Genomic DNA, 26,901 nt, shown 5'->3' with positions numbered 1-26,901 from the left:
TTTACAGCATGTACAGGCACGCAAGGCAAAAGAACCCATTTAATTGCTTATGCGCTGAGTGCAGTCAGAGTTGTCTCGGCTAAGCCAGCGATGCTGATTTACCCTCTGATTTACCCTCACTGCTTGTGTCAGGGTGTTCAGCAACAGGCTGGGGGGCAGAGTTCGGGGAGTCTGAAAGCCAGCCTTCATCCAAAGGAAGCAGAGAGGATTGGTTTTTGATTGCAGCCGCCTTTGTCTCTAATAATCCAAGCAGGGAGGCTACATCCTAACAAAGATCAAAGTGATCCGTACAAGTTCATGAGCCCTGTTGGTAGTTAGAGAATCCTTTTTCCACCATGGTCATGTTTAGAAATCTCTTCCTGGGGCCTCTGTTTATTGGACTGACCACAGGTAACTTAAAAAAATCTTAATGCCTGGCCATGCAGAGTGGTTTGCAAGGTGCCACCTCAAGACCAATACATAGAGATAGCTGATAGAGATGTGAGAGTCATTGGCAGGGAACTTGAGGAACTGAGTCACTGTCCTGCAGCATCTTGTATGATCTTGGGACAGCCCTGGTTGTCTCAGCCCTGTCTGGAATGAACAAAGAGCAAGCTGCAGAGCCTCTTTGCAGAGAAATGTGGGAGCAGCAAGGCAAAAGCCGTCTCCAAAGAAACTGGGAGATTTCAGGTGACTCTTCCTTTTGGAAAACCGTGATTGAGCATGCATTTTGCAGAGGTTGTGGCTATTCTTAGATTGAATCATGAGTATCGCTGACCCATTCAGGGGACCCCACACCATTCAGTGCACAGGGCCCTGTAGATAGCCTGGTTTAATCATTTAAAAGTTTGCTCACCTTGTGCTTTGCTCAGCAGCACAGATTTTTAAGGGATTGCATTTTTTTCCATTTTGTTGAAATACAACTAAATGTTCTACTGTCTAGCAGCAGCAGCATTAGAAGTTTGCTGCCTTGTATTGCTGTGCTTAAAATGTGAAGTGGGGAATAAAGAAAACTGTCTAATGAATGGACATGGCAAAACATGTATAAACAGCAGGCCTCCCTGGAGGGGTGCAGTCCTTACATCCTCATTAGTGGGCTCATGTCTGTACAGATCAGAGGTTTCTCAGCTCATTCCTTACAGGACTTGCAGTCAAAAGCCAAGATTTAGGGAAGTCCTGGGCTGTTTTGATCAGTGAAATGGGCCTAAGTTAGATAAGGATGATATTGTGCAAATATGCATATGTTAGTGTAAGGAGTACCATTTAGGGTTAGGGTTCATGCTTGTGTGGATGGGTGTAAGGCTCTGCATAGAGCAGTGCATTTAAACCAACCAAAGAAAAATGCTTGCACTCTCCAGACATACTTTGAACTGGAGTATTTTTCTCAGTGCATTGCTTGGGATTTTCCCACTGAATCCCATTGCTTGGGATTTTCCTCTTGCCTCAGCTCTGACATGTGGCTGTGGCAGGTGGTTCTCTGTCATAGGAAACAGTGTTTCCCGTTCAGATAGTCTCTATATGAAATCTTGTGTTTCCTCCATCAACACATCCTGTTTCGATCTCTTTCAGGCTGTTCCTGAGACTGCTGGCATCAAGTTTCCTGACTTCAAATCTGCAGGTGTCACGCTGCGAAGCCAGAGGGTAGGCTGTTGTCCTGGTCCCTTGGGACCTCTGTTAATGTCTTTCAGTCTGCCTGTCTGTCTCCTCATCTGTTCTCCTTTTATAGCTAAAGAAAGTCAAGTTCTTGCCTCTAAAATAAGAAAGAAATTCCATAAATGTGGAGACTCAGAAACCTGGAATGCAGGCTTGGTGAAAGCCAGCTCATCGCCTTGCAGTGGCACCTGAACTTGCTGGTGTTTGTTACTGGTGTGCCCGCTCTGCTGTTAGGCACATGTGACAGACCCAAATGGAGCTGTCTAGTCCAAACAGAGCTCACAGCTAAATGTAATGGGCCTCATAGAGCACTTGAATTAATAGATGAGAGGTGCTTTTAAGAACTGGATGTTCAGGTTGTGTCTTGGAAAAAAAGAGACACACATAAACGCATAACAATTTTTAAGCTTCCTATTTCCATTATCTTCAGAAAATATTTTGGGGGAAAGCCCCGTTGTTCATTCTGTTGCACAGATATTCCTGAGAAAAGAACTTTCTTGCTGTTTTATCAGCAAGGCTTGACGCCTGTCTCGTAGCGACAGGTTTTAGGATACCAAGTAAGTTAAACCTGCCTGGCCGACTGAATGTTTTCAGAGGGGTTTTGACAGCAAAATCCTGTTTGCCCAGTACAAGTGCTTTTTTTTTCCTAGCCAAATAAAATAATCCTTAGTTGCTTTATTGTAGCAAAGGTGGAGAAGTAGGTTCCTTGCCCAGCACCCTCACTTGGCATAGCAATTTTCTAGGTCACTTTTAAAGACTGTTTTATGGGATGTTCTTTTGATGTCAGAATAGTTTCAGATCTTGCTGGGAACACCCTGGGGCTGTTAACAGAAATGTGTTTAGGATCATGCTGCTTTGACATACGGGTGCATGTGCACGTTAGAGGCAGTATACCTCAGCAAGGTCACTGCTGGGGGACCCCTTTAGTGTAGAGGTGCCACCACCTTCAGGCTACCTGTTTGAGTGAGGGGCTACAGCCTTGAGGAAGTCACAGGCAAGTGACAGGCAAGACTGCAGTGCATGTGTTGAGATTTATGGAGACGTGGCAGATGTGTTCTCTGGCACTAAGATAAATAGAGTAATTTATGGAGATTGATTTGGATTTTGAAAACTAATAAGTGATGGTTGATCTTTTCTATTTTTTTACCCCCTCTGGAAGAGAAGCTGAGCAATAACCTATCAGTGATGGAACCATCTGGCAAAGTCAGGAGCCTTTTCGTGTGCCAAACAGGCCATTCAGATCCCAGCCTTTTTGAAAATGGGTGTTACGTGCTTCTCCCTGTTCTCTTTAATGCTCACAAAATACAGTGATAAGCTGGGGCATGGCAGTCTGATTCAGCAACTTTCAGCCTGCAGTATCCAAGCTCCTGGGATGACCTAGAGCAACTTTCTGTGCTCTGCTTGAAATTTTTAAGGATATAAATGCTGTTATTAGAAGTAATAGTGGTTTGCGAATTGAAAAAGATTGCAAATCACTGATCTAGGTGAAAAAACAACACTTTGTTGCTTGGAAATGTGAAACCTGCCTCCAACCCAGCAAAATGAATTAATTTGTGGCTTTTAGCCAGTCACCTGGCTTCCTTATTCAAGTCTTCTCTGTTTTTAAAACGGGAGCTAATAGACTCACTTGCTTCACATATGGGTGATGGGGAGAATTAATTACATGAGGTCAGTACAGGCCTTTTGAACTGGTAAGAGAGGCTGAAGTGCTAAGTGGTATAGAGTTGACAGTCCGTACTAATCCGAATTACTTTACTTGTGGGATTTATGTGGCAAACCCTCTACACACCGCTGGCGTGGAATTGATAAGGGTGGGAGCTGACTAGGACTAAGTGCGGAATCGGGATGCTATTCTGGAAACTCATAGTCTGGCAACATCCAGCATAAGATGTTTTGCCCTGAGCACATTGGAAAATGATTTCTAAAGGCTTGTGACATCCTGCAGTAAGTTCTTTTGCCTGTGGACCTAAAGGGTTCCTCACCTAAAGGCTTCTATTGTCCTCCTTTATTTTGTACTTTGCTACCGTGCTTTACGCCTTCATAGTTAGGCGAAGTTGGATTTTGCACTGAGATCATGGACTCAACCTCTGTCATGTGTGAAAAATGTACCGTATCATCCCCAGGATAATAGCACTTACTCTTTGATTAGAGATATTATTTTTTTTTTTCCTGAGGATTTACAATTAGTCTGAAAACTTGAGTTAAAATTAATTTATAGAAATGAGTCCTTGAAGAAAAAGTTAGCAATCTGTATTCAACTTAATTTGTTCCCAGTAGTTTTTATGACAATAGGCCTGGCTTTTCAAATTCCCCCTGTTGTTAAAGCTTACGAAATCTTATGCACAGGCTGAATTTGAAGACTTTTTTTCCCCCTAGGATTAATGGTCACTTATGGCCATTATTCTTCATAACCGAAAGTTTCTCCTTCAGCAGACGCTGAAGAGTAATCTTCTCCAGTGAGTTCGACAAGCTGCCTTCTATCACAATGGCTTCAGTCTCCCATTGTTCTCCATGGGACCGTGGCCACAGGCAAAGAAGGCCACAGCCCCCGTGCCCTTGCTCTGCATGGGATTTCCCCTCTGCCTCCTGACAGCACAGACTGCAAGTTTCTGTAAGGCAGTAGGAAGCTAGGCATTATGAAAAGCTTCGTCTTAATTCAAGGCAGTGTATTGCCTTGGTGCCACTGAGAACAGGAGGCAGTAGTAGATGTTTTGGAAGGAGTAAGTCTTTCATGAGTTTCTTGAAAAGGAATTTTAGACCTTTGCCTTTGCTGTTAGTAAAACAGCGTTATGAAAATAACACCAGAAATGTATTATTAATCCTAAGCGTTACTTCTGGAAAACTTCCTGTTATACCAGGTTGGCTCAGCTGGGAGGGCAGACAGCCAAAGAGCCAGAGGAAATGAGAGATGGGTAGGTAATTTGTACAGGGAAAGGAGAGGAAGAGACTAAAGGGAAAGCAAGGAGCTAGGAGGAAGGAAAGCTTTGCTGAGGATCTGCCTGAAGGAGAGGAAGATGGGAGCTGTTGAACTTGAATCTTTTCCAGGGCCCAGACAAACCAATAATAACCATGTTTGTGATCTAGGCATCGTGTTGCTTCTGTCGGGCAGAGCTGAGTTTGGTTTGAATTCACTGCGGTGTTTCTGTACCATGTCATGTTCAGCTTTCTTTTAAGTTTAACCTTTGTGTCTGACTTTATTGTGCTCGGAGCACTTGACTTTGGCATACATAACATCTCTTCAGTGTGTCTGAAGTTGCTCATCATCTCTCTCAGCCTTATCTGCAGATTTTAAGTTATGGTTTTATTAATGCTGTTGAATTGGTGCAGCAGTGCTTTTAAGAAGGAAAGTAATGGATGGAAAAGGGTGGATGTTTGTCCCCACTCCTGCATGTTGAGGTATAAGTCCGTGTCCTTGCTCTGTTGTCACGGGTTTGGAAACAAAGGAACTAGAAGAGAATCGATTGAGTGATGTCTCATCTGGAAACAAAACAAAACTCTGTGATGAAAGGGAGTTTGTAGAGATGTCAGTCCACAGAAAGGACTGAGGCATGCTCCAGCTTCGTCATTCAAAGCCGGCCACCTCCCCTCAGAAAAGGCTTCCAGCCAGCAGCCAGACTCCATCTGCTAACTGGGATCTTGTAGACAATTTACTAGTCGGCCCAATTGAAAAAGAAGTAGAGAAAGGAAAATTACAAGTACAGCTGTACTACCCATTGATTCAAATATTCACACTCACCAGCTTTTAAATATTTACTAGCCTGCTGAGCATTTTTTTTAGCACTGATTAATGAGTAAGAATTTACTGTGGTTGCAGGGGGAATGTATGTGTGTGAGTTCTCTTCCATTTTATTTTCTTGGAGTGGGAACTGAGTGCTTACTACAGCTCCAAGGTGAATGATATTTCTAGAGGAAGATGGGGTTGTATGTATGTGTTTAGACATGTTTATTCTCCATATTTGATCTGACCCGCAATTAAATGGCCAAGCACGCTGCCTGTTTACTCTGCATTGGAGGCTGTTGGCTCTGTTCCTTCCTTGTCATTAATGCAAACCCAGACCTCATCGGCTGTGAACATGTGAAACATCTGTCTGTCCTCCTGTGATCAATACTGTCCCTTCAGAGGTTCAGCTTTGGAAGCAGTTCCATAAAATATCAGTTATTTTTATTTGGATTTGATAAATTTAATTACTTGGAGCAATTAATAATTTATTTGTTTTGTATTGATTGCACTCCAAGGCATTCTGGCATCAATCTGATGGAGATCAGCACACCCTTATTAGGTAGGAAAGTTTATGTTTCCAGATCTGAACATCCCATGGATTAGTTAGCTGAGATGTGCTTGTTGCTTCTGCTAGCAATTTTTCATTAGCGAAGTTTTATGTTTTGCACTCTACAAGACAGTGGATGAGAGTAATTTCCATGGGGAGCCTGACAGAGGTGTGGAAGGAAAGTAGGAGTCTCATTTCTGTGAATAAAAGTTATGAACAAATGATGCAGGCTGGATCAAATTCATGTTGTGGCATTGCCATCTATTTGTTGTATTACATGCCCTTTAATTAGGGCCAAGAGAGTGCTGGTGCATTTCCTAATCAAACTCCTGCCTGTAGAGAATGAAAGAAGATGAAAATATTGGAGTATTTATTTTTAAAGAGAACAGCAACGGATGCAAAATCTTGGATGAACCAGAGAAGGTGAATCCAACACTTCTCTTCCTCCGTTCTCATTCTTAGCTAAACTGAAAGGCAGTTAATGTTAAATTGCTGAAAGAAAATGCATCTGTCACCTTTTTCATGGAGCTCTTTGGTGTGGGAAAGCATCTGGACCAAAGCCTTAGTAGGCTCTCGGGTATAAAGAGAGCACTCTAGGTACAGTAATGGGGTCTTTTAAAATAAGTTGTAGTTCTGGAAAGGACGCTCTGTGTTGCTACTTCTGTTGAATTGTCAGGTACCAAACAGTGTCTGTGCAGTATGAGGCCTCGGAGACCTTTGTCTGCCAGTCCTGGACCGATTTGAGAAGCTTTTGCTACCTTTGTGTGCCCATAGTAACACAGTCTTAGGTGTCATTCATCAGGTAATCTGATTGTATGTAATTTGTGCAGAGCACCATATATATTACTTTTTTCTTTCATTAGCGTAACCAATATAATGATTGGAGTGTAATTAGTCAGTGTGTTTTTTTGTATTTGTGTAAGTGTAGTTTCAATTAAATTATTTAAGAGAAAGGCAACATCAATTCAAGACTAGATGCATGTTCTGCTACAATTTCTTGGATTTGTGTCTGATCTGGAAGTTTACATGATGTTCTTGTACTATGTGAAACTGTCCTAGGAGTTCCTTCTCCTGTGGCCTACCTTAGGGCCCTCCCTGTGATTGTAGCACACTCTTCTGTGTTCTTGATTTGTTTCAGTCAGATGCAGCTCAGAGGCTGCAGCCATTTCCATTGCCTGCAGCCACCTCTACAGGTCTCAGCTTGGTTTCCTTGCCTGTAGTGAGAGGCAGGGGTAGGACTCTGGAAATCTGCAGATCTCCTAAAGCAAAATAGTATGTTGTCATACTGGTAACGTGCTTTTGACATAAAACACCCTCCACTAAAAATGTCCTGCGCAGTTCATTCTTCTGCACCATGTATTTTACTATTTTTCCCTACACAAACACTTCCTGTAGAAAGCTGACTTTTTCCAGGTTATCAGGCATTATTTGTGTGGATTCCAAGTCATTCTCATTTTAGGCCACTTGTGCTGGGTCAAAGCAATCTGTACCCCCTTCCTAGGGGGGAAAGCGTGGGAGAGAGTAAAAACCCTGAAGACCTTGTTACCTGCACTGGTGAAAACCCATCACTCTGGGACATTGATGCTCCAGGACCTTCAGTTTCTTTAGGTAGTATCTCTTAGCTTTACCCCTTGAATCAGTGCTATACATGCATAATGAGGCATTAATGTTTATAGGATCAGTGAGCTGCTACTTTGCCATATACCTGAGTGTGCTGTGCTTCTCTGGAATCTGTTGGCCTCCCTCATCCTTGACAAAGCTTTCACTAGGTATATTTCTCTAACAAGTAAAACTGGTTTAATTTACTAGGAGGATTCAAATACAGAACTTATATTTTTGCACAATTGATTTGGTAATTTGTGAGGTATGTCTAACTTAAGTCCAAAAAACCCTCAGAAATAACCATTTACGTAAGTTAATATAGAAATATTTTCTTCTTAAAAGATTGGTTTATTTAGCATTAAGCCTAATTGATGGAGCAAGTTGATGGTCATGTGCCATCCCAGTGATTACCGTGTGTTGAATGTGTTACATAGCATAGTAGAGATGGCATAGCAGTATGACTCTTTATTTTTATCTGTCCTAAATCTTATTCTGGCAGATCAGCAGGCACTGACGTAAGACACGGGGTCCATGGCTGTAAGCTGGGGCGGGGTGAAGCATGTATATTCATTGAGGCAGAGAATACCTGTGCAATTTCAAACTTTTCTAACTTTTGCATAGATACATTGCAATTGCCCATCTGCCTTCCATTGTAGCACTTTAGTTCTGAGCAGTTAAGCACTTCCGATTTCCAGAAATGTGCACGTTCATATCTGAAATTGAATTTCTCTGTTGGGTTTTTTTAAATTCCAGAGCTCTAAGGCTAAAGTACTTAATATGGTTCTTTCCTTCCTTGAGTCTTAAAACTTGCAGGAGCGGAGAGCCTCCACTCCTGCAGAGTAGAGCCATGCAGCCGGGGAAACGTTGACCTTCTTTCCCCATCTTAAGCCAGAAAATGCAAAAAACATTATTCATCTGAAACTTTAGCACTCCTTCCCGGAAACCCACTAAGCAATTCAGTAGTCTAAAGATATCCATGAAGAAAATGCCTAATGAGAAAGTTTTGTTGCTGCTGAAATCCATGAAGAAGGTAGTTTTCAATGTCAGTGAGCTGTATTATAATCCTGAACAACAATACTGGTGCTGGTGCATAAAAACACAGCTTATGGCTGTACAGACACAGGTCAGATGGTGTAGAGCTTTTAGGATTAATGGCTTTAGGACAGTCATATTGTTTAGGGTTGGGGAAGGTTGAGTTTAAGAAAAAGGTTGTCTTAAAATTGAATTAAAATGAAGTGCAGCGTCAGGGAGGGTACATGTGAAATATCCAAATAACAGTTGATTAATTTAAAAAAACTTGTATTTTGGTGATAGACCAAACAAAAGGTTTCAGCACAAAAGTGGGATTTTTTTTTTTTTTTTTTAAAGTTGTGAGCACCAAAAATGGAGCATTTATGAAGAAAGCGATAAATTGAGAGCAGGACATTTAAGATGACCACATAGATGTAATCACATGTGGGACCTAGCTGAATGTGTCTGTAGATTCTGCAGACCTTTTCCATTCCTAGTGCAGATCTCTCTGACAGTCTCTACCTGCCAGGTGGTGATGCTATAAGACATAACAGGGGACTGTGTTGCAAGCTCTGCTATTACTTAGTCTTCATTACTTCTCCAAAATATACTCAAATACATTTACAACTATGCTTAAAAGTATTAGCATAAATCATGAAAACTGAATAGTGCACAAAAATAAATGAACCAAGTCTGTTTGGGGAGGCTGTACTACAGTTATTTCTTATCATGTTTGTTCATTTAATGAATTTTGCCAATTAGCAATTAATTTGCAGTAGGTCTCCTAGTCATTAGTGTGAATTAGCAAGGTTTTGTTGGCGGAATGTCTTGAACATTAAATAAAAATCCTGTATCATTCAAAACCTCAAGGGTACTCTGCAGTGAGACCCTCTGTAGAAATCGAACTGCTCAGGGCCACCCCCCAATCTCTCAGTCCCTGCTGTGAAAGTGCAGTGAATGCTCTGTTCATCTATTTAAGCTGCATGGCCCAATTCCTGAGCAATGCCCTCCTCCTTCAGGGGAGAGCAGACCAGGTCAGTATGGGTGTACTCTGTGCTTCTCAGGCCAAGTGCATGCCAGCAGAGGCTGTGTATCCCAGGATCAGGCAAGGCTCCTCTGCATAGGTAAGCTCTGGTATTGTGGCTTCACGGTGTTGATTCACACAATTTTCTGTAGCTCTTTATTTATTTTTCTCTTGGTACACGCAGTTCATGTGTTTAATGCAGGTTGTTTATAGCAAGGACAAAGGATTACAGTCCTTAAATCAAAGGCGACGTTGGTGTAATTATAAGCACAGGCTGGTGTTGCAAAGAGGGCTGTAGGGAGAGGCTGTCAAAGGAGAAGAGCATCCAAAATATAGTAACCTCAAAAATCCCGGCTAATCAGTTTTCTGACAGGAGCAATCTGTTTCCCAGGTATTATTATTATATGGGGACTTTAAAGATAATAAATAACAATAATAGTCTAGTATAAGGAAGGAGAGAAAAGGGCAAATGCCATTCACCTCGGAAGCTGTGGTTGCTCACTGGAGTTCTCCGAGGAACATAATTTTCCTCAGCCCCTGCAAAGGACTCGATCCATGACAACACCAAGAACATCCCAGGAGCTGTGGTGTAAGCAACGAGATTGCCCTGAGTGGTGTTTTCATTAACACAGAGATATGGCCTGCAGAAACCACATATCCCAGCGCATGCATCTTGAGCCAGAGAGCTGTTCTCTGCCATTGGCTGGGACCTGTGGTCCCTGTGGATTGCCTTATGCCGCAGGAAAGAGCGCAGGTGATATACCACTTCCAGCACTCTGGTCTATCTCTGGACATGTACCAAAACAAAGAAGGGCTTGCTGAAGTAAGCTTGGGCTTATCAGAGTTGTACAGGGCATGAGGGCTTCTCTCCTGCAACAAGGCAGCCCAGCTAACGGACCCTGGCTAACAGATTATCAGCAGCATTTGAGTAATAGACTGCTCATTTAGTTTTAATACATTTTGCATAGAGAGCAATCAGCCTTCATCAGTCTTAGAGATGAATTGGCTTAGCCAGCTAAATTCTAAAGATATTAGTCCGACAGCAGCCACATAAATCATAACATTTTCTTAATGATGGTAAAATTAAAATATACTCTTGCTTTGAGAAACCAATGAAGCCTTCCTGTTTGCAGGCCAGATCCTCCTGCCTGAATTAAAAGGAAGCTTAATTGATGTGTTTTTAAACTAAACTCACAGCCCTACTCCTGAGCATCTCTAGTGTTCCTTTTTTTGAAGTTAAATTAATTTGTCCTGCCTCTCCCTGCTCCATCCTCTAATCTTCAGGAGTGTCAGTGAAGACCTTGGCTTGGTATTCGTTGACCAGACTCCTGTGGGATGTGAGCAGGACATACACAGCATCACAGTTGAAGGCTTTGCCAGGTTAATTGTTTGTATTGCCCGTAGTTCCCTGAGCTAGTGGAAGTCTCCCAGGAGAAAAGCTTGTGCTCTTCCTCTAACCAACAAACCAAGACCTCCTGTCCGTCCACCTAGCCTAGCCAAACATGAACTTTTCCTATTTCTTGTCCATTATTCCTGAAGCTGGCTTGAAGTCCAGCATGCTTTTGCCAGCTAGTGTTTAACAGAAGGGAATCCTCCCTTCAGCTAGAAAGACCGTGATGTCGGTGTTAGGGGCAGGGCTGAAGACAGACTTTCAGCGCTGTGATAATCACATAAGTATTGTGTGTCCAGAGCTCTTCAATGAGGATATGTTGGGCTCTGTTAACTCTTTGTGTCGTACAAGTTAAGGATAGCATAGCCGGACTAGGTCAGCTCATACATCCCCCAGCTGAGGCAGAGCTGGGTACATTGCCCATCTTAAATGTTCTGTGTGATTCCTTGTGGGGCAGAACAGTTCTCTGGACCAAGGGGTCTTGCTCTTGGGAATGTTTTCCTGATGCTCCAGGCTAACCATTCTGTCTCCTGCTGAGCTGTGCTAAGTGACCTTTCCTTCCTTGCCATCCCGCTGCTAGCACGGCACCCACCAAATAAACAGAACCATCTCCTGTCGCAGTGCTCTGGGCTGCCTTATCTTAGGGCTCTACCCTTTCCTTCTGCTTTTCAGCAGAGCCTGTGCAGGTAGTCTGTGCAGCAGAGCTCCTGGGAAAACCTATTTTAGTAAAGTTCTGCTCAAGTTAAGACTTTGGACCAAAGACTTGACTGAATTCCAAATACCTGATACCTTTGGCAGTCTTTCTTCTGCTAAAACAATCATTTTGTGGTCAACTGTAAAGATTCAGTCTCTGAAGTATGACATTCACTGCTATGCAGAAACCCCAGCTCTAAGCCAAAGACCCTCAGGGTATAAAAAAGGACAGAGATGTCCTCTAGTCCTTAACCTGTGCTGGCTGTTTGCATAAGGGCGGGTTTTCCTTTTTCCTTAGCGCTCCTTTTGGATTCTCCAGATCAGGTTGGTTTCCTAGAAATCCTACCCTGATAGTCCTCTTGGTCCTTTGCTGGAGTCTTAATTGTAGTGGTAATACCTAGCAAAAGGACTAGGCACTTCTTAGCATATATTGTGAAAGGCCCATTCCCCTGGGGTGCTCTGTGGCGTCCGTACTCTGTTTTTTTGGCTGAAATGATGTGGTGGAGAAGGCAGGTTTTCCCAGCAGGTCCTGCATTGGGATTGTGGAGCTGCTGATGGGACATATTCAGCCATAGCTGAGTTAAGGTTAGCATTTTTGCTATCTGGGTATGTACATGCAGTGCTCCTGCCTTCAGAGGAATTAAGAAGTTCCAGATGGTGTCTCTTGTTGTCATTTTTGTGTTGGGGCAGTGAACACTGTGGAAAAGATGGGCCTAATTTGGGAGATTGACATTGGGCTGTCTGTTTTGGGGAACTTCAACCTGTGGCTTATGGGAAGTGAGGTGACCATGGGACCTTCCAGTGAGCTCACCTCAGAGGCCAGTTTTAAGGTGGAGTAAAGAATGGCTCTTCCTTCAGGTCATTCCCAGCCCGGTGTTGCAGGCTTACGGTTGGTTTGGCCAAAGCTGGGGCCACTGATCAGTAGGTGGTGTGCAGGATGCTCTCACCTCTTGGCTATTCAGTGGCCTGCTGGGCAGCTTGGGCTGGTGCTCGTGATCCCTGGATGGAGATGTGAGCTTACCTTCCCAGGGCTGGATATGGAGGGACAGCCTATGACTGTGTGCAGTGAGGTGTTTGACACTGCGGTGTTGAGAATCGTTTATTTCCTGGTCTGTCTTCTAGCATTGCTGAGGAAGGAAAGTGCTTTTATTCGTTCTTGGATATATACACAGGGCTTGGAAACCTGTTCGCCCTGCCATATTGTGCCAACAGCGTTTGTGCTGCTTGTAATCTAATAAATGCTTGGTCTGAGCAGCTAGGACTCCTGCTAGAGCCCAAATGAATGCAGAGGAAGGACCCTGCTAAGTGTATGCATTCTTCCTCTCCTGGCCAGCTCAGATTCCCTTTCATAGCTCACATCTGATGCTTCCTCTCTCACCTAGCCCCTTAGCTCCGATGTAAATGTGTGTTCACACTTCCGCCAGTCAAGTAACTGTGCTCTCTCTGTCTCTCCCCTTTGTTATAAAGCCTGCTCTGTAAATGAATCCCACAGGTCTGGGGCTCAGCAGGTAAAAGGAGAAGTGAGTCTGTTAGCGCATGAGTCTAATCAGGCCGGCTAAAGCGAATAAAGTAGGGCAGCATTGCACATTAGCCACTGTGTAAATGAGCCCTTTGATGGGCTGGGCACCGCGGGAGAGGGTTTGAAGCCAAGAAGAACTTTTGTTGTTAATTCAGTGACACATGGAAACTGTAAAACAGCGTGTCTTGCACACACACGAGAGAGAAAATAAAAGCCCTCACGACCAGGCTTTTCAATACCTGCCCTCGGACCTAGTCTGAAAACTTTCAGCCCCTGTCTCCCTCTCTTACCACTTGATTTTCCTTTCTCTCCCTTTCTTTTTTTGTTCCCCCTGCACTATAAAAAGAAAAGCTCTCTTGCCTTTTGAACTAGACGGCTGTGAGTGAGGGCTATCTCTGAGCTGTGTGGCTCTGTTACCTTTGTGTTCCAGATGAAACTGCCAAGCTCGGTGGGACAGAAGAAGATTAAAGCCCTGGAGCAGATGCTGATGGAACTCGGAGTAGGTGAGTAAAGGGGGCACGAGAGAGAGAAAGAGACACACAGAGCTAGCCTTTGTTCTCGAGATGGGCTATTTTTTCCCCTAGTAATACAGCCAGTTTCTTGAATAACAGTATGTGAATGGTTTTTAAAATATTTTATGTGTTTTAAAAAAAAAAAAGAGAGGGTAAAAGCCAGAACAAGATGCACAGGGTTTTTTTTTTTTCCTCCCAGTAGAAAATGTTTTAAAAGAGCCTTTGTTTCTCTCTTGTTTGGGCCTTTTCAACCATCAAGAGAGGCAGCACAGTATTAGGAAGGCAAATCTCAGCCTTGCTAGGAGAGGTACTTCTAAGTGTGTTAGTGACCACGGCACGCGCATTGTTCAGGGCTGCCCTGTCTTGCTTTCAAGCTTCGTTTCCTCTTAATTTACTGCTCACGGTGGCAAGTCCAAAATGCGTCTGGGACTGTTCATCCCCCCTTTATAGGTTGCATGCTGTGTGAAAATCTGGAGCATCTCTGCTGAAAGGCGAGTAAACACACATCCCTCACTCTTGAACTCCAGTGTCTTAGCAGCAGAAAGAAGGGTTCACTTAACATGTACAGTACCCGCTCATAGCTAGAGGGGAAGAAGTGCAGCCCATGGCTAGCTGCTGCCCTCCATGCAGAGGGTACAGTTTGTAGGTACTACAGGTCCCAGCATGCAGTGCCCCTTGATTAGACACCTGATGATTCCTTTTCCCCCCACTGTGGCTGGGGGGATTTTTAAAAGTAGAAAAAGAAAAGAAGAATTAAAAAAAAAAGAAGCCTTATCGGTGATTTATAAGAGATGACTGAGCCTGCTCCCAGCACTGACTTCTGTTAACTCCTGTTAGTTTTTTTGGCCAACTGGTTTATGGCTTGATATGTTGTCTCCGAGAGTGTGTGCAGTTCTGAAGGCCTCCTGTGGCTGGTGAAAGTGGCTCAGCCAGGGTGGTTTCCCCTTTCTGCTTTAAAACTAAGGGAGTTACTGTCTTTGCTTGCTAGGGAAGCCTTGGGGAAGGATGTGAGTGCTTCTTAGAGCTCACTTTCCATGAGGGTAAGGAGGGGTTCCTGACTCCCCACTCCTGCCTTACAAAACACACGTATCTTGAGGGCTTCCTGGTGCTCCAGTCCTGCTGCGCCTTAGAGTGCAGAAACACACCTGGCCTTTGTGTGGGCCGCTGCTGTATATCAGGACAAATGCGCAGACCTTCATCCTTTTCTCCTCCAAAACATGCAGCTCTTCCTGGCTCTGTGTGTGTGTGTGTGAGATGGGCAGCAGCAGAATGCATGGTGTGTGGAGGTATCTGCCAGCCCCTGCTACAAGCAGTTCAGGTCTGCATTAAAACATGTCTGTAACACAGCAGCAGAGCAATTCTCTGCCTCAGTCCTACCCTGGGAGGAGCAACAAGAGAGGTGAGGGAGCTCAGCCCGTCCACCCCTTGTTGGTGAAGGTGTAGGGAACAGCAGGAGCTCTTCTGTCCTCTGCAGCAGTGTGTGAGGACTTGCTCCCAAGACTGAGCTCCCTTCGTATGACCTGGTGGGTAGTTCAGTTGTCTGGTCTGATCTGCATCTTCCATCATCCTTCACTTGCTGAGCCCTGGACTTTGCAGGTTCACCCTTAGTCCTTGGCCAGAGCTGAAGGATAGCCTGGAAATTCAGGTCTCCAGCCCTTAGGGATGCCGATTGCTAATGAGCCATGTGATGGCAGTGAGGCTCCTGGCATATCTTTGTGGGAGGGAATGGGCAGCCAGGAGCTTTCTAGGGATCTTCTGTTGCAGGGTTCCGGGTCTGCGTGTTTAACAGAGGCCCTTTTTCTCCCTAGATCTCAACCCTATGCCCACAGAGGAGATCGTGCAGATGTTCAACGAGCTACGGAGTGACCTGGTGCTGCTGTATGAGCTGAAGCAAGCCTTTGCCAACTGCGAATATGAGCTGCAGATGTTACGGCACCGCTATGAGGCCCTGGCCAAAGCTGGTAGTATTGGCCCCCTCAGTGTGGAAGGCACCCATCCAGATGGCCAGGCAGGGCTCAGCATCGAGGAGAGCAAGGGAGATGCCAAGGACCAGATCATTGATGTAGTAGGAGCACCACTGACCCCCAACTCGGTGAGAAGGAAGGTTGGGGGGGCAGAACAGGGAGCACTCAGGTCTCCGACGCAGATGCCCTGACAAGCGCTGGGGATGCTGCCCTGCTCTCCCTCCAGGTGTGCACGTCCAAGGGAGCACAGCACGCCTGTTCCCCCCAAGTCCCAGTGCTGCTCTCTGGGCTGTCTCCTGTGCTGGACAGTGTTCTTGGTGCTATAGGTGGGGTCAGCAGGGCTTTCTATATCCTGCATGCAGGCAGATGGCTTGACGTGGGTGCCACCGTGGACCAAAGCAGCAAGGCTTTGGGTGACGAGAGCTTGCACTAGGGCAGCAACAGTGATGTCAGTACAGCTGCAGGCCTGAGGCATTTTCCTTCTAGACACAGCCCCATAAGGGTTGCTCGGCAGAGGGAAGTGAGTGGGGAAAGCAGCCTTGAGATGATGAGCCATGACCTACCCAAGTCCCTGGAGTCAGGCAGTAGCCCTGCCTGGAGCAGGAGGCTTGGGAAGGAGAGAGGTGTTTGAAGAGCAAAGGGGTGTTTTTTATACCCTATTTCCAGTGCCGGGAAAGGAAAGCCAGACCTAGGGGTTCTTCCACTGCGAGCCCTGTGACAATGTCCTGTGCATGTACCTCTGCAGGATGCCAATCACCAGCCTCTCCTTCCTGCCTCCATGAGAGCAGGCTGCCGAGCCCCTCACAACTGCCTCAGGACCAAGGGTAAGCCTGGGGATCAGCTGACGTTGCTTTCCCCTCTGTGCAGTCCCCTGGCACAGCTGAGCTGAACTGCCTGATAAAAGCTGCCCGTCTCCACACAGTGGCATCCCCGACGCCTCAGACATACTGCTCCCGGTAGCGGCACAGACCTTTACTTTCTGAAATGTATAATGTATTGCAGGATATTGAGAACATCTTATCTGTCAGTGGCAGAGGCGACACGTTAATCTGGACTTGAGTAATGTCCTATTTGATTGTGACAGTATGGAGTCATAAGGAAGCGTTCCACTGAGACAGGTTCATGTTTGCAAAGGAGTCTTCTGAATTTTTTTTTCCCCTACTGCATTCAATCTGACATCTCACCCCTCCCTGTGGGTCTGGAGTGTCTTGGTTTGCAAACTTTCTGGGCTGATTCACAACACACTTGCTCTCCCTTGAGACTTTGCTTGTTGGGAAGGTGGGAGAGGTGGTGGTGATGGTGGTGGCAGTGGCTGCAGGAAGAGGGAGCCCATGTGTGTGTTTCTGACCACGTTGTTCCTCAGTGCCACCTCCTGGAATTGGAAACAAAGGGGTGGGCCCAGGCAGCACAGAAAGGGTTAAACTGACCTGGTCTCTGACATATTTGAAAGAAATATAATCAAGTTAATTCACTGCAAGGCAAATTCAGTACCTAAAGGGCCCCCATGTTAAATACAGCACTGACCTTTACCGGCTGATTACACAAAGACGACACAATTAGATTAGTCCAAGACAAAAGGTCAAGCACATTCACACTGTGACCATTTTATGCTACCTTTTGAGGGGGGGAAAAATTACATCCCAGCTGGAGGGGTATCTTGGAGAGAAGGGGAATGAGGCTGCTGTACCATGTTCTGCCTGGCTCAGGTATGTTTGAAGAGTCAGGCAGGGCCTGGCACTGTGCTTGCCCTGAACCTTTCCTGCAGTTCTGGGCAATGTGGTGGTGGGAGAGACCAGCAGCGTGCGGCCCTCAACTGGCTTTTCCAAGGATGAGCTGAGCTGAGTGGAGTCTGTGTGTTGGTGATGCTCCCTACCCTGCCCAGAGCTGGCAGGAGCAGCCCCAGTGCCTCTTGCTCAGCATCATGGCTAAAATGGGCCTCTGGAAGATCAGTGGGCTGGGGTCAGCTCTGAGAAGGGGGGTGGCTGGGGCAGTCACTGTCTGTTCGGCTGGTAGGGTGCATGCATGTGTCCCCACCCTGCACAGCGATAACCCTGAGCTGTCCCAGGCCCTGGTGTGATGGGGACAGTGTGGGGGGCAGTGGGCCCAGGACACAGCGCTGAGAAAGCAGCCTGCCTCTGCAAGCACAGCATTTTTCCCCCACGCTGGGCCGCTTGCAGCAGGGGTAGCAATATTGGTAGTGCAAACAAGCAGCTCTCTGCAGAGCAAGCGCAGTAGTGCTTTGTAGTGGCCTTTCCCTCCCTCGCCTCCTACAGCCCTGGTGGTGGGCACTTGTGGGTGACACCTTGCCCTTCCCCTCACCGAGGCTGCTTCAGCGGTTTAACCCTGCCACGCCAGCCTTGAACTCCCGAGTTCAAGAGTGTGCTTTGCCACTGAGCTGCTAGGGGCCCTTGGGGGAATCATTTAATCTCCCTGCTTCAAATTCCTCTGAGTTGGAGAATCCCTTTGTGCTGTCTAGCACTGCCCGTCCATGGCACTCCACATGTTGGATTAAGCATGGATTAGTTCAGCTTCCAAACCAGCTGCTCCCCCTGAAGCCAGATTTGTTTCCCTGGAGAGAAGTATCTTGCTCCAGATGTTGGAGGGAGTGAGTGGCAAAGCCAGGAATCGGACTAGGAGTCCTGACTCCCGAGCCCTGCCTGGCATGCCTGGATTCCTTTCCAGGAATTGGAATGGATGGGCAAAGGCACACCAGGGTCTTGAGATACTGGTTGTGGCAACAGCTGGCTGCCACCATCCCCCTTGGCATGCAGCGGGGATGGGGGACTTTTCAGCAGGGTGTTTTAGCCCAGGTTAGGAGAGGTGTCTGCCTCTCTCAGCAGTGAGACCCCATGGGGCAGCGGGAAGCCTGGCACCATTCTGGCCTGCTGTGTCCACTGCTTCCCTCCTACCCTGGCTGCCTGTCCACCCTTTCCTGGGGGCTGCAGTGCTCATCGCTGACCATTAAAGCCGAGCTGGGATCCCCCCAGTGCCGTCTGCTGCTGACCCCGGTAGGGACTTTACTCGGGGCCTTCGGGAGGTGAAAGGTGAGCCGAACTCGGAACAAATTAGTTCCAAGCAGAAGTTCAGCCAGTTACTCCAGATTAGATCCTTTGATTTCCGCAACTCAGACTCCACTCAGTGATCTGTAATGAGTGACTCTCAGAAATCCTCACATTGCAGCACTTTGTTCCTGAGCTCACAAGTCAGCCCATTAATGGGTAAAGGAAAGGACCTTGAGTCTAAGAAGTCTCGGGTTCAGAGTCAGAATTATTTGACTTTTAAGCTTCCTTTATCTGAACTCCTGCTGACTTCTTGTTTTCTGAGCCTGTTTGAAAGCTAGAAGTTACATTGTTAAGATCAAACATTCTCTCTTTCCAGATGGAGTTACAATATCTGTCTTTTATATATATATATTTTAATATATATATAGTGTATATATACCAGGGTGTATATATATTCCTCTCTTTTTTTTTTTAAATCGTTCTTTCCATTAAAAGAAACTAGACTTGTAGGCTCTTGTAAATTATAATGTAAAACATTTTTTTTAACCAGACAGTTCCCAATTTTGCCCAAGGCAACTGGAATAGCTGCGCCACAGAAGGCAATAGGAAGGTGATTAATATGAATTTGTGACATATTTGAAAGATGGGTCTTTTGCCATATAAAGATTATCAAACACATGTGCTCTTCCCCATTAATTCCGCAGCCCTCCCAGGAAAGCCACAAAGCCCAGCTCCTTTGTTTCCAGGGTGGGTTTTTGTTTTTTTAAATGTACCTTTCGGTCCCCTTGATTACCATGTATTTGATTTTTATAGGGCATCTGTTCACACTGCTGTGTGGGTTCTCTGGCCCTTTTATTTCCCTGTTAATCGGATCCTGCGAAGGCAGCCGTGCCAGGGCCTCTGACGAAATCCGTGTGTGTGTTGTATTTAACTTTTAGCCGTGCAAATTCCATGCTCTGTTTGCCCTTCGCCCAGCGCCCAGCGGGAACTGGGGGCTGCCTTCCCACCGGAGGAGGCAGCAGGGCCTCCCACCACGTGTGCCACTGCACGCGTGCGGGACCAGCAGGGCTGGAGGAACAGGGATGGGCAAGCCTGGTTCATTTCAGAGACCCTGTCAGTGCTGCCTTGTCCATCCCCTGGGTGCTTGCCAGCCAGGGCAGCGGCTCTGCAGGCCTTTGGGGACAGGGATGGCTGCAGGGCTGGGCATGGCGGGATCCTGACTGCAGTCACTGTGCCCGTGCAGCGGGTGCCGCAGCACTGGCCTCCACCACTGCCTGTGGTGCAGTGTGGAAAGCGGACTCGATCTCATGCTGTGCAGTGGGGACCCCAGGGCTTTGGCACCACGTGTCCCTACGGCACCCAGTGCCCTACGGCATGGGGTACCTGGTGGCTCTGGCATGCCTGGGGCACCCCGCACGCAGAGCCCGGCTTTGGGTGCTGAACCCACTGTGGTCTTGGCCATAGTGTCCGTGCAGCACCTAGCACAGTCTCACCGCAATGCAGCGGTGGGGCTAGGGTTATGCTCTCCCTTTGGCGCGAATGGCCCCATCTTTCCAATGGCTGGATTCAGCCCTGAAATCTTGTCTGTGAAGGGTGAGGCTCGCCAGAGCCCACCGGTCTCGCTCAGGTGTATCTGCGCGCTGCCAGAAAAAACGTGGTGTTTTTGAGGAGCTGTAGTTCTCTGTCAGCCTCCTGCTCTGCTCCTGGGCCACTTCATGGCAGGTTTTGATGGTGGAGGAGCATTTCCCAGCTCCGCTCTGTCCCACGCTGAGCATCCCCAGCGCAGCTGGCTGTAGTGCAGAGCTGCTCTGCCCCTTTCTCAAGGCCCTGCTCCTTAGGGCTTGTTGCATGCCAGCTTGCTTGGTCAGGGCTCCTGGGGCCACGGGGTTGTTCCAGAGCTCAGCCCCGTTCTCCTGCTCATTCCCAGACCCTGCACTGCAAAGATGACTGTCCCAAAGCTTTGTCCGTGTCAGGGAGGTGACATCCCCTGCAAGGGTGCTATCCCAGCCCCTAATCTCTGCTGAATTAGCTCCATCCCGCCCATCGTGCAAGGACCTGGCTCTGCCTTCAGCCGGGCAGATGGCAGTGTGGTCCATTGGGCGCTGCCAGTTGTGGTACCAGAGCCCTGTGGCTGGCCCTGGGACAGACTCCGGGACAGGCGGTTGTGTTTTCCGTGTGACCCAAGCACTCTCACCTGTTGACCCTGCTTTTTCTTTTGTTTCCCACCTCCCTCTTGGAGCAGAGAAAGTGAAGGGAGTTGGCCTCCAGCTCCTCCTCCGTCAAGAAGGTGAAGAAGCCGTGAGCCCCCTGCGCTGGGCAAGGAGGAGGTGCAGAGCTGTGTGCAGGGTCAGTGCCGTCCTGTCCCAGAGCCCCCAGGGACAGCTGGCTGCCTGCAGCGATGGGGCAGGACAGGGGCCTTGCTGGGGCAAATGATACAGCTCTCCAGAGAACAGCGGGAGCCATTCTCTGCCCAGCACTGTGGCCCCAGCCTCATCTGACCTCCAGAGCAGTGTGACCTCCAGACACCTGCAGCAGGTGCTGGAGGGTGGCCCCGGGGCCTTGCTGGGCTCTGCCAGCGGCCACTGTTCCACGCAAGGCCGTGCATGGCTGCCCCATGGCTGCTAGTGCTAGCTGTGGTTTGTTCTGGTGGTGGTTTTTTTGTTTTTTTTTTTTTTTTACATGCCAGATTTTTTTGAGCATCCCTGTAAATACAGAACCCATCAATTGTACTGGGGCAGAGTCATCATTAGCTCTGGTGAGCCCGCACGGAGCAGGAGGAGATGGTGTGAGATGTCTTGCCTCCACCCTGGGCAGGCTGGGTGCTGCTAGCCATACTGGGAGCCCTGGCTGCCAGTGGCTCTCCCTGAGCCAGTCCACCTCGGTCATGGGGTGGCAGTGGGGGTTGCTGTAGCCCCTGGTACCTTTGGGGCCGCCAGGCCCTGTTCTGGGCTGCTGCAGTGCTGCTTGTGCCAGGCTGGGGAGCTCCCTCCAGCGTCCCACACGCCCTGCTCTCCTCTGGCAGCTCTTGTGTGCCCCATGCCTGCAAGCACTGCCTCGCCTGGGTGAGGGGGTGCCCCTGCCGGGACAACACTGGTGTTGTCCCCAGCACTCCATCAGGCCCAGTTCTGCTGCTCTACCCAAGGCAGGCAGACACCTCTGGCTTCAGTCGGTGGTGAAAGAGGCCTCTGGTCCCTGTGTCCTGTGTTTTGCAGGGCCTTGGGGGGGCTGAGGCATCGCTGAAGTCAGCAATGGGAGCCTGGATTCGTGCACTGCCTACTGTCGGCGCAGGTGGCCCTGGCTGTGTGCCCTGCTCTGGGCTGCTGCCCCGCTGCCTGCTTGCCCACCCCGCGTCCCCTCTGCCTGCCTTTCAAGTGTAACTGGCAATCGATCCGCCGTGACAACGTCCTCTGAGTCACATTCTTGCCTGCAGGAGTAAAGGGCAAAGGCCAAGTTCTTAGTTTTCATAGAAAACTAATTAGACGACTCCATCGAAAATAGGTCAATAAAGCTGATTGGGGCTGCACAGAGGGAGCCATTAAAACCCCCGTGACCTTTGCTTGGAGCAAGTGGGCTGGGGCTGCCCCTTCCCTCCAGGAGCTGCCCACTCTGTGCCAGCTGGACGGCTGTGTCCCTGTCACCTGGCGGCACCACGGCAGGTCCCTTGGGCGCCTGGATGCGGTAGCGGTTCCTGCACAGCCGGGTATGGCTCCCGCGCATCATGGTGCTGCGCTCGTGCTGGCTCTGCTGCCTGGGCAGCAGTGCTCCAGTGCCCTGGGCAGAGCCACGCTGGCTCCGGCCTGTAGCGGAGATACTCAGAAGTGCAGTAGTGGCCGTGCAGGTACGGTGTGCTAGGCTGCAGGGCGGGGTGACAGATGCCAGTGGGACGTGGTGGTGGCTGTCACCCTGCTCCGGGCAGAAGGCTGCACTGGGGTGCACCCATGGGTGCACCACGGAGAGCAGGGCAGTGCTCCCAACAGCAGGGAACCCGGACCTCCCTTCCACAGCCAAGAAGTCTGCCTTTTTGGGGAGCATGGACAAGGTGGGGTGCCATATCCCAGGGAGCACAGCTCCACTGGTGGGGCACCCTGCTCCCACGTACCCAGGCAGCACACCCCCGCCTCTGCCCCCCCTCCCCGTACACACTTGCACATGCATGGGCACAGCCCGGGCTCCTTTACCCCCAAACTTTATTCATGTGGCACATTTACAGCAAGGATTGGAATAACTAGACAATGAAAATGCTGGGTTTGCATTATCGGTTGGTTTAACTGGAACACCACACACCATGCAGTCATGTACCGCCAAGTTCAGTGCCTGTATTGCCCTTCTGGCTGCCGTCACCGGCTTCGCTCCAGGCCATGCACGCACGGGCCCGGGGCTGCAGCCTCCCTGCAGGTCAGCGCCCGGACGAGGGCTCCATTCAGCAGGGCCCCGGGGCTGGGTGACACCGGGGGGATGTGCGCCCTCAGCCTGCCCCACGGCTGCCCCCCAACCACCCTGGCCGGCTGGGAGCCCACCCAGCCGGAGGGGACGTGCTCGGCAACTCTCTCAGGCAACAAGCCAGCTGCTGCTGAGCGTCCGCGGGGACCCGCGAGGGGCACGGCACGGCCCGCGGGGACCGTGGGCACGTGGGGAGGCCAAGCCTCGGCTCGGGAACCGAGGGAGGCCGGACGGGGTTGGAGGGGAGCGGGGTCAGGGGCCCGGGGGCAATTTGCAGCTCCCCTGCTCGGGTACCTGCGGGCCGGGGGCCAGCGCGCGCTGGCACGTCCACCGCCGGCAACGGACGCGGTGCTGCGGCGGGCCCGTCCCCGGTGGAGCTGGGATCGGTCGGCGGGGCCGGGGCAGGGCTGGGCATCCCACCCAGCCCCGCAAGAGGCACGAGCAGATGGGACGGGGACGGGATGGGACGGGGCTCTGCGCGGACACTGTCACCTCCCTCCTGCCGCCCGCCTGCCCGCCGGGCCCCCGCCCCACTGAAGGGAGCCCTCCGGGGCCCCACAGCCCACGGTGGGGCTGCCAGGGGCTCTGCAGCGGAGAATACAGGCACTTCACCTTGAACATAAAGAGACGGATCGCGTTTGTCACATACAGGAGTCAGAGAGGGGTTAGTGTTGACTCAAAAAGGGGAACAGGCGCTCGGGGGAGAGGCAGGGGGGGCTGGCGGGGAGGGCAAGGGGCCGTCTCGACGCTGCTGAGCCTCCGTGAGCGCTGCCCGGGCGCGGGCACGCGCCGGCCTCGCTGCAGCAGCCGTCGAGGCCTGAAAACATAAAACCAGAGAAAAGAAAGAAGGGAAGGCGGGGACGGCCCATGCCGGGGAAGAGATGGGGGATGCTCTGGCTACGGGGCGGGAGAGGGAGGACGGGGTGGGATATGGAGGGAGGGACGGAAATCGGGAGCCAAAGAAAAAGAACAAACTACGAGTCTAAAATGTGGTGCAAGCGCCCTACGCGGCTGTCCGCTAGCATGGCATAATGTCCGGAGCAGCCCAGAGAGGGAGTCACATCAGGTCTACACAGATTTGCCTTCCCATATATACAACCTCTACTGGAGTTAACAGCTGAAATTGAGATTTTTTGTGTCGGTTCCTCTGGCCTCGGTTGCCGTTTTTTTTTAATGCTGGAGCCCGTCCTCCCCGCCTCGCCGGCGCCGGGCGCATGCAGCCCTTGCCTGGCTTGCCTTGGGGATCAAAAGGGTTTGGAGGTCTGCTTGAAGATGAAGCCTCTATGGGCCAGTGTCTTCATGATGTTGGCGATGTTCTTACAGTCGTCTGCAGAGAAAGCACAGAGATGCCGGGTTAGAGCCACGATCCCACTGGGAGCTTTTGGATCAAGCTGAGTCCCACGCTGGGGCTGTGCCTGGAGCTGCATGGCCCCCCTCTCTGGGGGATGTGGGGGGCTGTGCAGCTCCAGGCACGCAGCCCCTGTGTCCCCACCAGTCCAGGCACTCTGTCCCAAGTGCCTTGCAATGGTGTGGGGTGAGTGCAGCATCCCCAGCACTGGCCACCTGCATCCCAGTATGGCCTCGTGCTGCACTGGGATGGATCCATGCCCAGGACCCGGAGGCTTGCCTGGGGCAGTGGCATCGCCCAGGCTGCTGGCGAACACATCCCCGCGTCCTCCAGGCCCGAACTTGCCCCACAGCCCGTGGGGAGCCTGTGGATGGGGAAGGCAGCGTTCCTGCAAGCTGGACCCACGCTGGCCCCCAGCTCTTGCCAGCGGCTGCTTCTGTGCAAGCCCAGTGCTGGTCACCGCAGCCTCCTCTTCCAGCACCCCTGTCCCTCGGTGGCACTGGCCAGTGAAGGGGCTGTCCCCGCACTGGGATGAGGATAGCGGGTGATGCTGGAGCTGCCCTCCACCAGCCAAGCGGGGTCCTCTCCTTCCCCTCACCCTCCTTAGGCAGGGGCTGCGTGGCACCTGGCTCCCTCTGCTCACAGCTGCGGTTCAGGGTCATCCCCGTCCCCGCCAGAGCCAGCCCTCGGTGCTGCCCCGCGCCTGCTGGCCCAGGCTGACAAGCAGTGGGTGGCCGGACCGGCAAGCCGCAGCCATCCCCGGTGCAGGGCCGTGGTCGAAACGGGTGCCGGGGGCTGGCCGGCAGCACCGCGGCTGCCAGAGCGAGCGGTGGCAGGGCAGCGAGCCGGGGAGGGGGAAGGCTCCGGCTGATGTTATTTACCTGGGACTAAACGCAGGCACCGTTTGCTAAAATAGAAGCCGGGCTTAAATTGATTCCTGGTGTCTATATTTCATGTTGAAAATTGGCTTGTAAATCCATGTTTTGATCTATGAGGGCCGTCTCCTTAAGAAAAAGCAAGAGTAAATGTGTAATTTCTCCCTTGACAGCACACGGCGCAGAGGCGATCCTTCTTCCCGCTCCCCTCCGTTTCGGGACAGCTCCACTCGTTCCGATTACCACTCTTTCTTCCTCGCCCCACGCCTTGATGTCTCCATTTCATTACCGCCCGCCCATTTATCAAGCTGTTACCGTAAGGGTGACTTTGCCCACTTGCGTGTGGCAGTGGGGCCTGGCTGACACGGGGAGAGGGTGCCCCGGGAGGGGGGGGGCGCAGGCAGGGCCCCCCTCTCCTCGCTGCTGCTGGATGGATGTTGTGGTGGAGGGAAGGCTGCATCATTACTGATGTGTAAATGATAAAGAAGCCTCCACATCCATCTCCCAACTGTAAATCCAGGGAGTGCTTTATAATCAAGCTACAGCGATAATAATGTGAAATTAGGTCTCTCTATCAACGGGAGGAGGCCTTTTAATCACGGCTTAAAGGGTGCAAACGCTGTTTATCATAATTGAACTGTATCCGGGCTAATTGTGGCCATATTTCACTGTCTAGGAGACAGCAGGCTGCCTGCTGACAGTGCCGCGTGCCGGATTGAGGGCCCTGCGCAGACGGGCAGCACTGCCCTGCTGCCAGGCGCCTGCCTGCAGGGACGGGGCTGCCAGGCCGCCTTGCCGCTCCCTGCCAGACCAGCAGCCCTGCCCAGCACCGCTGCGCCCAGTGACCCAGTGGCAAAGCCATCACCCGTCCCCCAGTGTCGGTCGGAGGCGCAGGGGGCTTCCCCCGCACGCAGCTCCCCAGGGCACTGCCTGCAGCTGCCGGGGACCCTCCTGGCTGATGGCTGGCAGTGGGAGAGGCAACGTCTCCGTCAAAGCCACGTGCCTCCTCAGTGTCCCACCAGGCCCTCTCATGGCACCCCTTCCCCTTGCTGGTGTGCCAGGCTGGGGATGGGAGCTGGGCATTAGGACAGGCTGATGAAGGAGGGGTGTCCCAGCCCCACGAGCTGGTGTGGGGGCAGAGATGAGCCCATCTCTCTGTGCCCCTGTCCTCTCCACTGGCCGAGGTGGCACCGATGGCTCCAGAAGGGCCCTGGAGATGACTGATGCCAGCTCCCACTGCCATTTGTTCCTGCTCAAGCAAGCCCCTCGCCATCCTTTGGCTCCATCCATCTCGTCCCCCCCAGCCAGCTGAGCCCCCGGGAAACCAGCACTAGACCTGCCCCTGGAGTCAGCTTCCAGTGGGACCGAACTGGGAAATGGAGGCTCGAAAGCCAGGGAAACCGAGGCAGGGGGAGTGCCACCACCTGCGGCCAAAGTACCCCCCACCCCACAGCCAGCCCTGGCCTGGTCCCCCAAAAAAGCAACAGCAAAGCAAATCCTGGCTTCTGAGCTGTCTGGCAGGTGGCCGGCTTGGATTTGAAAGCACAGTCCCGGCCCCCTGCCCTTCACCACTCCCAGGCATCCCGCTGCCCACCTCCCTGCCCGCAGCATCGCCCTGGGC

The 26,901-nt window shown here is 50.4% G+C and overlaps 2 protein-coding genes across 7 annotated transcripts in view; one reads left to right on the top strand and one right to left on the bottom strand.

Moving 5' to 3' along the window:
- DMAP1 (DNA methyltransferase 1 associated protein 1) overlaps positions 1–23,392 on the top strand; it is a 36,780-nt gene extending 13,388 nt beyond the window's left edge. For 3 of the 5 annotated variants that reach the window (XM_069788895.1, XM_069788896.1, XM_069788897.1), the window contains exons 8-10: positions 1,549–1,620; positions 13,570–13,642; positions 15,460–19,295. In XM_069788895.1, the coding sequence (XP_069644996.1) occupies positions 1,549–1,620; positions 13,570–13,642; positions 15,460–15,806 (492 nt within the window). In that variant the 3' untranslated portion in view covers positions 15,807–19,295. Of the gene's footprint in view, positions 1–1,548; positions 1,621–13,569; positions 13,643–15,459; positions 19,296–20,859 lie in introns of those variants that run through there. The other 2 variants (XM_069788899.1, XM_069788898.1) reach the window with 2 other exon arrangements.
- Positions 22,788–26,901, bottom strand: part of ERI3 (ERI1 exoribonuclease family member 3) — a 136,004-nt gene continuing 131,890 nt past the window's right edge. For both annotated transcript variants that reach the window (XM_069788900.1, XM_069788902.1), the window contains exon 8: positions 22,788–24,384. In XM_069788900.1, the coding sequence (XP_069645001.1) occupies positions 24,302–24,384 (83 nt within the window). In that variant the 3' untranslated portion in view covers positions 22,788–24,301. The remainder of the gene's footprint in view (positions 24,385–26,901) is intronic.

This window comes from Haliaeetus albicilla, chromosome 8 (genome assembly GCF_947461875.1).
Source record: "Haliaeetus albicilla chromosome 8, bHalAlb1.1, whole genome shotgun sequence".
Lineage (NCBI taxonomy): Eukaryota > Metazoa > Chordata > Aves > Accipitriformes > Accipitridae > Haliaeetus > Haliaeetus albicilla.
This window is presented reverse-complemented; position numbering and strand designations above follow the sequence as displayed.